Source organism: Rattus norvegicus, chromosome 4 (genome assembly GCF_036323735.1).
Source record: "Rattus norvegicus strain BN/NHsdMcwi chromosome 4, GRCr8, whole genome shotgun sequence".
NCBI classification, from domain to species: Eukaryota; Metazoa; Chordata; class Mammalia; order Rodentia; family Muridae; genus Rattus; species Rattus norvegicus.
The window spans coordinates 176,443,677-176,457,161 of record NC_086022.1 but is presented as its reverse complement, the minus strand read 5'-3'; the positions used below and the strand labels follow the sequence as shown (position 1 = coordinate 176,457,161).

General features: G+C 38.4%; 1 protein-coding gene and 1 pseudogene across 1 annotated transcript in view; both read left to right on the top strand.

Moving 5' to 3' along the window:
- Slco1a4 (solute carrier organic anion transporter family, member 1a4) overlaps window positions 1-13,485 on the top strand; it is a 54,743-nt gene that overhangs the window by 38,685 nt on the left and 2,573 nt on the right. Inside the window, 5 exon segments of the mRNA NM_131906.1 lie at window positions 1,290-1,485; window positions 3,701-3,866; window positions 4,081-4,253; window positions 7,431-7,495; window positions 12,129-12,246. Coding sequence (NP_571981.1) covers window positions 1,290-1,485; window positions 3,701-3,866; window positions 4,081-4,253; window positions 7,431-7,495; window positions 12,129-12,246 — 718 coding nt within the window.
- LOC120102773 (U4 spliceosomal RNA) lies at window positions 12,992-13,184 on the top strand (annotated as a pseudogene).

Below are 13,485 nucleotides of genomic sequence, written 5' to 3'. Positions count from 1 at the left end.
GACTGCAGTCAGGAGAAACTAACTGTTCAACTCTGGACAGAGCTTCAAAGCCCACTCCCTTCATGATGTACTTCATCCAACAAAGGCCACTCCTATTCAAACAAGACCACACTTCCTAATAGTAACATTTCATATGGGCCAAGCACGTTCAAACCACCACAGACATGATAAACGATATCTATCCTCAAGAGCACAATAAAGAGTAAGATAATAGCACAAGGAGACTACAATAAAATGAAATCTGTTAGGATATTTTTTATAAATTTCTTCTTTCCAGTATCCATGGAAATCAAGAAAGAATCGGGAAAGAAAGTGGGCATAGATATGCTCTCTGATATCTCTCTAATTAGAACGAAGTCTTAGCATAGTTATGGACATCTTCGTAAAAACTCCTATCAGTACATTTTCAGACACCAATATGTTAATTCAAAGAGGAATACTTAAGTCACTGGAATTCTGTATTTTACTTCCACATTTCTTTGCTCTCCACAGTACTCCTAGTTCAGTTGCTTGGACCATGTTGGTCTAACAAATCTGTCCAGCCACATTCTGCTTTTCTTGTTAGTCCACTAAACCCAAGGATCTTAATTTGCTCTTGAAAAGTGAGGATCATAGTCTGACACCTATCCACTTTATCTAGGGTCCTCTGAAAGTCCAAATCCAAGCACTCACTATCATATATAAATTAAATGCAGTGGTGTGGAGTTGTAAAGAATGGTTGCATTCTTCTAAGCCTGGGGCTGTTGTCGTGCAAATCCACCCAAAGCAGGATTTTCTCTTCCCCTTTCATTTTCATTCTTTCTTTTTCTTTCATTCTTTTTGATTTGGTTTTTATATAGAGAAAGAAAGTCAGGGGGTAAAACTCCTGGACAACATAAACAATGTACAAAATGTTCTAAACTCGGAAAACATGGACTGAGCAGCAACCTTCAAAATCACCCACAGCTGAGTGAAATTCCCAATATACAGAGTCAAAAGAAATACATGAAACATCTAATACCATAAACAAATGTACGTGTTTGAGTGAGAGTGTGTGTGTGTGTGTGTGTGTGTGTGCAATGTTTACAGGATATTTATAACCTGCTGCAAATGATTGAATAAACACTAGTAGTTTTTTAAAAGTGACTTGATACACATATAAAGACCTCTTTTTATATAGCATGTGAGTGAATAGTGGTTAGGATCACTGTATATTGGAGTTAAACTTGTTCTTAACTAAGACGTACTAGATAAATTCATAATATTTTTTATCTGCTCTTTTATGCATACCATTTTACTTGCAATTTCAGGTCTTTATATGTTACCTCCAATATGCCTCGGATATTTAATTGGTGGTTTGATTATGAAGAAGTTCAAGGTTACTGTCAAGAAAGCTGCACACTTAGCATTCTGGCTCTGCCTGTCTGAGTACCTTCTGTCTTTCCTTAGCTATGTGATGACCTGTGATAATTTTCCAGTGGCAGGCTTAACAACCTCTTATGAAGGGTATGTTGTTTCCTAATGAAGATCATAATGTTTTGACAAATTGCTAGTACATATTTTCATGGATTGAATATAACCAGATCATTTTATTATGACTTAATAGCAGTGATTCTTGATTATTTTGCATTTTCCTTCCATCAACCCATCAAGTCTATAGAAACCTGCAGAAGTAAGCTCATTAAAGATGTCTGAGGACTACCAGTAAGTTTTTGATTCAATAGGTATATGGTGGTTCCAATGGTGGTATCCTAGTCTACTTTAAAGTGTAATGAAGGAAAATAACCTGGAGCTTTGTAGCCTCAATTATCTACATATTTTATACTCCCATAAACAGATAGCATTAAAGTTAACTATCTGAGTTAGTAAGCCTTTATGGTTTCTACAGTAGTCTCAAATTTAGCATAATTAAATGTAACTCATGGTAAGTCAATTAATATATGCATTTTTGTATGGCACTGGGATAGTTATATTTCATGTACTCTGTGGTTCTAGATTTTGGATTTCAAGGGATGTCTGGTCATACTGTGTATTAGCATGAGAATTTTAAACCTTATTTTAGGACACAGTTATATACTCAACCAATCAGTTAAAATGAAATAGAACATATACCTGTACGTTCCTTTCAAAGAACTAGGGAGATGATTCAATAATCAAGGGTTTTCTGAGTATGCAGGAGGACCTGAGCTTAGATGCCCAGAATCCATGTAATGCTTGATGGTAGAATATCTGTAATCCCACTGTTCCTACAGTGAGCTAAGTGGCACAGGCACAAAAGCCTGAAAGGTCATGAGCCTACTAGTCTGCTATTTGTGGCAGTGACCAACAGGGGACTTGGTCTCCAACAAGGTGAAAGATTATTTTCTGACATCCTCATTCATGTTGCTGTACAATACACACACACACACACACACACACACACACACACACACACACACACACCCCACATGACAGAAAGTGACAGAGACAGAGAGACAGAAACAGAGAAACAGAAGCAGAGACACAGACACAGAAAAAGAGATTAAAACTAAATTGAATTAAAAGTAAAAACTAAAATTCCTTTCAAAATTCTTAAGAATTATAAGATTAGAATAATTTCTAATATAAAATCATGAGTAAATACATATATATTTATATCTGATATAGATGTATATATACATATACATCATATGCGTATACACCATATACATATACATGATTTGGATTTGGATCTCCTTTAAGATATGGATTTTTCCATTGACTTTGAAGAGATACAAATTGAAATGCAATAGGGATTAGTGTATTGAAATAAAATGGCTCCAAGACCCCCAATGTAGAGTTGTACATACTGAGTCCATCTCCAAATCATGCTGGCTCCACACTGTGTTTTAGGAAAAAGATTTAAATTCAGCCTTTGGACTCCCACATTTACCTGTTTAAATCTCATTGTCACTGTTGGACACTTTCTTATAAGAGCATCTTGGTTATTCAAATGACTCTGTTTTGGGAGCTAAATACAGCATCTATCTTATAAATGAAAATTGCAGGTTTTGTTCAAGCTAACACTCTTTCATTATTTCCCACCATGCAGATCAATAAGAGATTAGCCCTCCTCAATTCAGCTCTAAAAGCACTGTATTTTCTCATAAGATAAGCACTTAATGTTTGTTTTGGAAGTAATTTTAAAAAGCAGTCATGCAACCACTGGAGCAGATAACTTTGGGCCAAAAACATAGTATAGAGACCACATGTTGATATATGGATGATTTTTGTTTCTGGGAGATAAAGATGAAGCATGATAATATGTTTCTTCTTCTTCTTCTTCTTCTTCTTCTTCTTCTTCTTCTTCTTCTTCTTCTTCTTCTTCTTCTTCTTCTTCTTCTTCTTCTTCTCCTTCTCCTTCTCCTTCTCCTTCTCCTTCTCCTTCTCCTTCTCCTTCTCCTTCTTCTTCTCCTTCTCCTTCTCCTTCTTCGCCTCCTCCTCCTCCTCCTCCTCCTCCTCCTCCTCCTCCTCCTCCTCCTCCTCCTCCTCCTCCTCTCTCTCTCTCTCTCTCTCTCTCTCTCTCTCTCTCTGTCTAGGTCTCTGTCTCTCTATGTCTCTGCCTGAGTGAGTGTGTGTGTGTGTGTGTGTGTGTGTGTGTGCATGCGCTCACATGCACACATGCAAATGCTGAGATGAAGAGAAAATTTAAAGTATTTGGGCAGTTCTTTAGTATCCATAACATTATTTGAATTCACTTTAGGGTTCAGCACCAACTATATGTGGAGAACAAGGTCCTTGCTGACTGTAACACAAGGTGTAACTGCTCAACGAACACATGGGATCCAGTGTGTGGAGACAATGGCCTGGCATACATGTCAGCCTGCCTTGCAGGCTGTGAGAAGTCTGTTGGAACAGGAACCAACATGGTAAACGTCCTTTCAGTGTTTGGGCTAGTGTTTTGTGTACTGAATTAATATGTGCTATGACCCAAGCCTTCATCTGCTGAAAAGAAAAATGTAATCTGACCTTAAAATAGATTACTATTTTTTGTGAACAGCTCAGTCTACTCTGTATACACATACTTCACCTTAGAATTCCTAGATTTATGTTTTATTTTGTTTGGTTTGGTTTTTGTGACAGGTGTTTCAGAATTGCAGCTGCATTCAGTCATCGGGAAACTCATCTGCAGTCCTGGGCCTGTGTAACAAAGGCCCTGACTGTGCCAACAAGCTGCAGTACTTCTTAATCATAGCAATATTTGGCTGTTTCATATACTCGCTGGCAGGCATTCCAGGGTATATGGTTCTTCTGAGGTAACAAATAACTCATTTATATTTCTCTCTGTCCTTCTTAGTATGTGTGCAGTGTGTGTGTGTGTGTGTGTGTGTGTGTGTGTGTGTGTGTGTGTGTGTGTAGTGTGATGTGTGGTGTGCTTGTACAATGTGAGCTCTTTTGTGACACAAAGAATTCAGGGAGGTCAGAAGACAATGTTGGGGAATCCATTCTCTACTTTTACCTTGTATTTGAGGCAGGATCTCTCTTTTTATTTCTGCTGCTGTGCTGCCTGTGTATTCCAGCATCCCTAGATCCCAAGGTCCCAAACAATCCTGTTTGCTCTTTCTGTTCCCCTGAAGGAATGCTTGGATTATAGATGCCTGCCACTAAATTGGCCTTTTATGTTTTAACTTTTTAATGTATATTCCTGGGCTCTCAATACTGAACTTGAGTCATCAAGACTTCTTTTTACCTTAAGCAATCCTGTGCACTCCAGTATACTTGGTGTCCAAGCAATTCTGTTGGCTGCTCCTATTTCACTGTGAGAATGCTGCCACAGATGCATGCCACTGAAATGTATTTTTCCATATGTTCCTGGCTTCTGGGGATTGAACTTGTGTCATTAAAATTTCCCTTACCCCCTGAGCTACCCCATCAATGTCATTTAGATGTTTTTAATCATTATTAAATTCCTTTTCCCAAAAAAGGCCCCTGGAGCCATGGTTCCTAGAGCCTTAATGCCTTAAAGTACATTTATGAAGACTCTAAGCACTGCTTTACAAGGCACTGCTAAATTTAACAATAGCTTAAGGTTCACTGTATCGTTCTCTACTGTCATTTCCTGCCTTCTCCCATTATTAAGGATGACTGAATGGATGTCTTGTTCTGAACTCTGAGAGTAGTTACCTGGCACTCATTTCCTAGGGCCCAGCTAACTGACTTGCAGAGAGTAAAACTCTGTGTGTGTGAAAGCTCTAGGTTCCTTTGACATCCTGCTCTCAATCTATCATTAACAACAGCAGGGGCAGCAGCAGCAGCAGCAACAACAAAACAATAGCAGAATGCAGTAACATACTCTCTAAAAAGGAGGTATGTGAAGGCAATGATTGACACTCAACTCCTTGCCAAAAAGCAAGGAAGTCTGAGAGATATGTTTCACAGTTTTCTGTTATAAGGAGGTGTTTCTTCCAGTTCTAAAAACTTCATACTCACTTACAATGTGAAAGGGTTCAGTCCCCCTTTTCTGGTCTTATTGGAATTTAGAAGCAAAGTTGAGTTAGTCTGCATGTGTCATTCATAACAGTTTATCCTTGTAGACTGGACCAAGCTTCTCACTTTTCATTCCCTTTCCCTGTGTTTTTCCATTTTCTTGCCCACATTCCCTACCCACCTTGAACCCCTTCTCATCTCCACTTTATTCAAATCCCTTCCTCCTGTCTTCTTTGCTTCACTTCTGTTCTTCTCTTCTTTCTTCTCCTCTCTTCTCCTGTCCCCTCCTTTTCCTTGTTTATTCTTCCTTTCTCCCCAGATTCTACCCAATATACAACTCAGTAAAATAAACATGACCTTATGTATTCATTTTCCAGTGTAAGCTGTTATATTCTCGATTCCTAGAAACGGAGATGCGGTATATGCTTTGTTCTTGTTCATGGGTTCATGGCTAGAAAAAGGAACCAAGTCTTGCTAGTGAATAAGGCTTAAGACTTAGACTTACAAATGAGGGACATTTGGCTGTGACATAAGTCACCCCATCACCTGCCAGACAGATTCAGCTGATGGGGCTAAATGATGTCTCCTTTCTCCCTCACTACTTCAGGTGCCTCAGCGGCAAAGCTGCAGGCTCAGTTGATGAGGTCTTTTCTTCATAGAGGATGAGGGTCATAGGTGAAGGGCACATGAGCAGCTGAACTCTCCTGTTAGAATATCCAAACACACTCTGTAGAGATGTTCTCAGATCTGAATGCCTGTTCACACTTCAGTCCCTCACTCATGTTCACAATTGTCTAACTTTCTGAAGTTCCCACTGCGTGTAAAAAACATGGCTCATCAATGTTTTAAAGTATGTTTACTTAAAACAGTTTGTGTATAAGTTAGTGTCTTTGTTCATGTGCATGAGTGGGGTGTGTGTGTGTGTGTGTGTGTGTGTGTGTGTGTGTGTGTGTTCATGTGTGTGTATTCACATGCCCAGACATGCCTGTTAAAATGAAGAGACAGATCACAGGAGTTGGTTTTATTTCCAGTATGTGGGTTCCGGGTATTGAACTCAGTGTTTCAAGCTTGGTGGCAAGCAACTTTATCCACTGAGCCATCTTGTAGGCCCTAATGTAAGTTCTTGTAACAAGGTTAAGGTCTATTGAAATTGTGTTTTTTACTTGTTCTTTTTTTCTTTGTCGAATTCAATGATTGTGATATGAATAATGGATGATATAATGCTGCTATTTGGAAGCTGTCATTGCTCTTCTAGTCTATTCTGTTTTCATGGACTCTTTCATGGAATTGCATCCAAAAGGAAATCTCAATACTTATGCTATTTTTAACTAAAGGTATATTTGGTGGGAAAAGACCATATTTTAAAAGAGCTTCCCATATTTCTAATTTATAAGAATATTTTTTATCCTGACTGCTTTATAGCCCTCTCTTTCATGTTAAATTACTGAAATAATCTTGTCTTTTTCTGCAGAGGAGAGACAATTATCTAAAGTTGTCAGCTCTGTATAAACAAGTCTTTTTCTGAATGTCATAGCCTCCACAATGATTTTTTTCTCTGCTTATCTATGGAATCACTTCTACAATTATTTTTAATTTTTATATAACATTTTTTAGCACTTTTTATCAGCATAAAAAATGCCTGGCCAACAACTTAAGAATATAAATATTTAATTTGTTTGTGGTTTTAGAGTTTGGGGTCCATTAAAGTGAGTATAGCGTGGTGGTTGCCACGGTAGCCAGAAAAATGATTTACCTAGGTGAGTAGACAATAACTAACTGTTAAAGGGCTTAGCCCTGCTTTAGATGTGTGAAGGCAGGGACCAGCTTTCAGAAGTCCTTACTCTCCTTTTTCTGTGTAGACTTTATAAAGGTAAGGCAGTATCATTCTTACTTCAGGATGAAAAGTTTTAACTATTAGAATTGTGTCATTGGAAGGGTGCTAAGGCAGATATGGACTGGCATGATAAACTTTTATATATGTATGTATGTATTTATTTATTTTTCAGGTGTATCAAGTCTGAAGAGAAGTCACTTGGAGTTGGGTTACATGCATTTTGCATAAGAATATTAGGTATGAAAAGTTTCCCCCATACATTAGATGGAGATTGAATCCTTAGTAAATCAATTACTTTTCTTTGAATAAAAGAATAACATCTATATTATTAGCCAAAAACACAGATCTAATATGAAAGGGAATAAGGGGGCTTATTCTTAAATCAAATATGAGTCAACATGGCATGGGAACAGTTTTGTGTCATACAATTTCAGGTTCCAATACAGTAACAGATGTTGATGTTTGTAGTTGGAGAACAGAGTCATCAATAAAGCACTTCTCAAATATATCTTTGAAAGCATCTGATAGGTTGGTTACAGCAGAATGTGGAGTTCTATACTGTAGGCTCAGATGATATCTGATAGCATTTCTAGTGTTTGGGAGGGTAGAAGTTATGGAAATAACTCAGACACATGGATGGGTAATGAATAATCAATGAGAGAGATAGCTTCTCTCTGGATCTGCAATGTCCCAACTGACCACATTCAGGAAGTCCAAGGACTTGGTAACACGATTAGCATAAGAATGCTCTGCAGGTGAAAGAAACAGGAAAGAGCATATGTCAGCAGCTTGACAGCACACCTAAAAGCTCTAGAACAAAAAGAAGCAAATACACCCAGGAGGAGTAGAAGGCAGGAAATAATCAAACTCAGAGCTGAAATCAACCAAGTAGAAACAAAAAGGACCATAGAAAGAATCAACAGAACCAAAAGTTGGTTCTTTGAGAAAATCAACAAGATAGATAAACCCTTAGCCAGACTAACGAGAGGACACAGAGAGTGTGTGCAAATTAACAAAATCAGAAATGAAAAGGGAGACATAACTACAGATTCAGAGGAAATTCAAAAAATCATCAGATCTTACTATAAAAGCCTATATTCAACAAAACTTGAAAATCTACAGGAAATGGACAACTTCCTAGACAGATACCAGGTACCAAAGTTAAATCAGGAACAGATAAACCAGTTAAACAACCCCATAACTCCTAAGGAAATAGAAACAGTCATTAAAGGTCTCCCAACCAAAAAGAGCCCAGGTCCAGATGGGTTTAGTGCAGAATTCTATCAGACCTTCATAGAAGACCTCGTACCAATTTTATCCAAACTATTCCACAAAATTGAAACAGATGGAGCACTACCGAATTCCTTCTACGAAGCCACAATTACTCTTATACCTAAACCACACAAAGACACAACAAAGAAAGAGAACTTCAGACCAATTTCCCTTATGAATATCGACGCAAAAATACTCAATAAAATTCTGGCAAAGTGAATCCAAGAGCACATCAAAAACAATCATCCACCATGATCAAGTAGGCTTCATCCCAGGCATGCAGGGATGGTTAAATATACGGAAAACCATCAACGTGATCCATTATATAAACAAACTGAAAGAACAAAACCACATGATCATTTCATTAGATTCTGAGAAAGCATTTGACAAAATTCAACACCCCTTCATGATAAAAGTCCTGGAAAGAATAGGAATTCAAGGCCCATACCTAAACTACATAGTAAAAGCCATATACAGCAAACCAGTTGCTAACATTAAACTAAATGGAGAGAAACTTGAAGCAATCCCACTAAAATCAGGGACTAGACAAGGCTGCCCACTCTCTCCCTACTTATTGAATATAGTTCTTGAAGTTCTAGCCAGAGCAATCAGACAACAAAAGGAGGTCAAGGGGATACAGATCGGAAAAGAAGAAGTCAAAATATCACTATTTGCAGATGATATGATAGTATATTTAAGTGATCCCAAAAGTTCCACCAGAGAACTACTAAAGCTGATAAACAACTTCAGCAAAGTGGCTGGGTATAAAATTAACTCAAATAAATCAGTAGCCTTCCTCTACACAAAAGAGAAACAAGCCGAGAAAGAAATTAGGGAAACGGCACCCTTCATAATAGACCCAGATAATATAAAGTACCTCGGTGTGAGTTTAACAAAGCAAGTAAAAGATTTGTATAATAAGAACATCAAGACACTGAAGAAAGAAATTGAAGAAGACCTCAGAAGATGGAAAGATCTCCCATGCTCATGGATTGGCAGGATTAATATAGTAAAAATGGCCATTTTACCAAAAGCAATCTACAGATTCAATGCAATCCCCATCAAAATACCAATCCAATTCTTCAAAGAGTTAGACAGAACAATTTGCAAATTCATCTGGAATAACAAAAAACCCAGGATAGCTAAAACTATCCTCAACAATGAACGGACTTCAGGGGGAATCACTATCCCTGAACTCAAGCAGTATTACAGAGCAATAGTGATAAAAACTGCATGGTATTGGTACAGAGACAGACAGATAGACCAATGGAATAGAATTGAAGACCCAGAAATGAACCCACACACCTATGGTCACTGGATTTTTGACAAAGGGGCCAAAACCATCCAATGGAAAAAAGATAGCATTTTCAGCAAATGGTGCTGGTTCAACTGGAGGTCAACATGTAGAAGAATGCAGATCGATCCATGCTTATCACCCTGTACAAAGCTTAAGTCCAAGTGGATCAAGGACCTCCACATCAAACCAGACACACTCAAACTAACAGAAGAAAAACTAGGGAAGCATCTGGAACACATGGGCACTGGAAAAAATTTCCTAAACAAAACACCAATGGCTTACGCTCTAAGATCAAGAATCGACAAATGGGATCTCATAAAACTGCAAAGCTTCTGTAAGGCAAAGGACACTGTGGTTAGGACAAAAGGGCAACAACAGATTGGGAAAAGATCTTTACCAATCCTACAACAGATAGAGGCCTTATATCCAAAATATACAAAGAACTCAAGAAGTTAGACCGCAGGGAAACAAATAACCCTATTAAAAAATGGGGTTCAGAGCTAAACAAAGAATTCACAGCTGAGGAATGCTGAATGGCTGAGAAACACCTAAAGAAATGTTCAACATCTTTAGTCATAAGGGAAATGCAAATCAAAACAACCCTGAGATTTCACCTCACACCAGTGAGAATGGCTAAGATCAAAAACTCAGGTGACAGCAGATGCTGGCGAGGATGCGAAGAAAGAGAAACACTCCTCAATTGTTGGTGGGATTGCAGACTGGTACAACCATTCTAGAAATCAGTCTGGAGGTTCCTCAGAAAATTGGCCATTGAACTGCCTGGGGATCCAGCTATACCTCTCTTGGGCATATACCCAAAAGATGCCCCAACATATAAAAAAGACACGTGCTCCACTATGTTCATCGCAGCCTTATTTATAATAGCCAGAACCTGGAAAGAACCCAGATGCCCTTCAACAGAGGAATGGATACAGAAAATGTGGTACATCTACACAATGGAATATTACTCAGCTATCAAAAACAACAGCTTTATGAAATTCGTATGCAAATGGTTGGAACTGGAAAATATCATCCTGAGTGAGCTAACCCAAACACAGAAAGACATACATGGTATGCACTCACTGATAAGTGGCTATTAGCGGAAATGCTTGAATTACCCTAGATGTGTAGAACAAGTGAATCTCAAGACAGATGATCAAAATGTGAATGCTTCACTCCTTCTTTAAAAGGGGAACAAGAATACCCTTGGCAGGAAAGAGAGAGGCAAAGATTAAAACAGAGACTGAAGGAACACCCATTCAGAGCCTGCCCCACATGTGGCCCATACATATACAGCCACCCAATTAGACAAGATGGATGAAGCAAAGAAGTGCAGACCGACAGGAGCCGGATGTAGATCGCTCCTGAGAGACACAGCCAGAATACAGCAAATACAGAGGCGAATGCCAGCAGCAAACCACTGAACTGAGAATAGGACCCCCGTTGAAGGAATCAGAGAAAGAACTGGAAGAGCTTGAAGGGGCTCGAGACCCCATATGTACAACAATGCCAAGCAACCAGAGCTTCCAGGGACTAAGCCACTACCTAAAGACTATACATGGACTGACCCTGGACTCTGACCTCATAGGTAGCAATGAATATCCTAGTAAGAGCACCAGTGGAAGGGGAAGCCCTGGGTCCTGCTAAGACTGAACCCCCAGTGAACTAGACTGGTGGGGGGAGGGCGGCAATGGGGGGAGGGTTGGGAGGGGAACACCCATAAGGAAGGGGAGGGGGGAGGGAGATGTTTGCCCGGATACCGGGAAAGGGAATAACACTCGAAATGTATATAAGAAATACTCAAGTTAATAAACAAAAAAAAAAAAAGAATGCTCTGTAGGCGTTACCTGAATTTCTGTTTGAAGCACTTATGTTTGGAACTGACCACTTGTAATTAGTTTGAGAACGAAGTAACTTTAGAGATGAACTTTAAAGAACTTACCTGAACTTAGCTACACTTTTCATCTTTTAGTAGACTCAAGAACAAAATGCGAAGTAAATGGTTATGTTAGAAGGACATACCAAAAACCAACTAAGACATTTATGAAAATTCATGAGGTTCATGATTATGAGCTCAATGAATACATTCTTCTTATCTTGCACATAGTTTGCACTTCTTGTTTTTAAATCTAGAAACTTTACATTAGTTTATAATTAATAAAAGTATATTTAGAGCATTTGATTCATAATTTATGTGTTCTTTTTTGAAAAAAATAGGGAAATTAAAGTACTTCCAAATAAAGTGAAAAACATTTCTTTCTTCCTGTCAATGAGCTGTTTTTCTTTCTCTTTTCACTGCAGCTGGCATTCCTGCACCCATTTACTTTGGAGCTTTGATAGACAGAACCTGTTTACATTGGGGAACCCTGAAATGTGGTGAGCCCGGGGCATGCAGGATGTATGACATAAACAGCTTCAGGTAAATATAACTTTGAGATCTAATCTTATAGTGTATAAAATGTCTCTGTTCATATATAACATGCTCTTTAGTGATAAGATTACATTTGGCTTCATTTTCAGAATGGGTATGGATGGTACAACTCTCTTATTTTTATACTTTAATATCTTCCATTATTTCAAAGGAACTTGTGTGTGTGTGTGTGTGTGTGTGTGTGTGTGTGTGTGTGTGTGTGCATGCATGAAATTAGGGTCTCCGTGTAGAGGCTCCAGAGCAGTAGAGGAGACCTTCATCTTCAGCTGACCTAGAATGGCAGAAAAACAGAGATTAAAAAGAAAATGACAGCTCGACACAAAGACATGGGACAATGATGCTGTAAATGGGAACAAATCTCTCAGCTCCTACCAACTTATATCTATAGACAGAGAGTAGGGACTCTTCCCTTATTCAGGGGTTGGGACAACAGAGTCAGCATGATATCTGTCATTCTACCTCCTGCAAACTTCATAACTCTCTCCTGCTTGCAACCTGACTAGATGTGAAGCCTCAAATATTTGTAGCACCCACTCAGGTAAAAAATCATGCTGAGTGCTGTAGCCAGAAGCTATCTTGAGATGGGACCTGCTGTCTAAATTTGACTGCCAGTATCATTTTAGGAAACCTGTAATTCCCAACTTCACTTAGTGGTTACTTGCCTCAGAAACACAATATTGGCTCAGTAGAATGATTTTGGAATACATTCATAGTTATTTATAAATGTGCATATAGCTTTGCGCAGTGGCAGTATCGTAGCCAATGAGGTTTATCCGAGGCACGATTATTGCTAATTGAAAACTATAAATGTGCATATGTCAAAATATCTGGGGCTGGGGATCTAGCTCAGTGGTAGAGCGCTTACCTAGGAAGTGCAAGGCCCTGGGTTCGGTCCCCAGCTCCAAAAAAGAAATATATATATATATATATATATATATATATATATATATATATATATATATATATTAACCTACTCATATTAGGTACAGAGATTTTAAGGTATATTTTATCCAATTTACAAAGAAAATGTGTTTATAACTGTATACAAGTTATTCTATAAGTTATTCTAAGAAGGGGGAAAGGGAAAATTAGCTAATCTATTTCTGGAAGCTTGTGCAGACTTCATACTTTAACTGAACAAGATCATCAAATAAAAGAATAAAAAGGCTAAAGAGATGATGGCTGAGGGGTTATGAGCACATATTGCTCCTGTGTAGGGCATGAGTT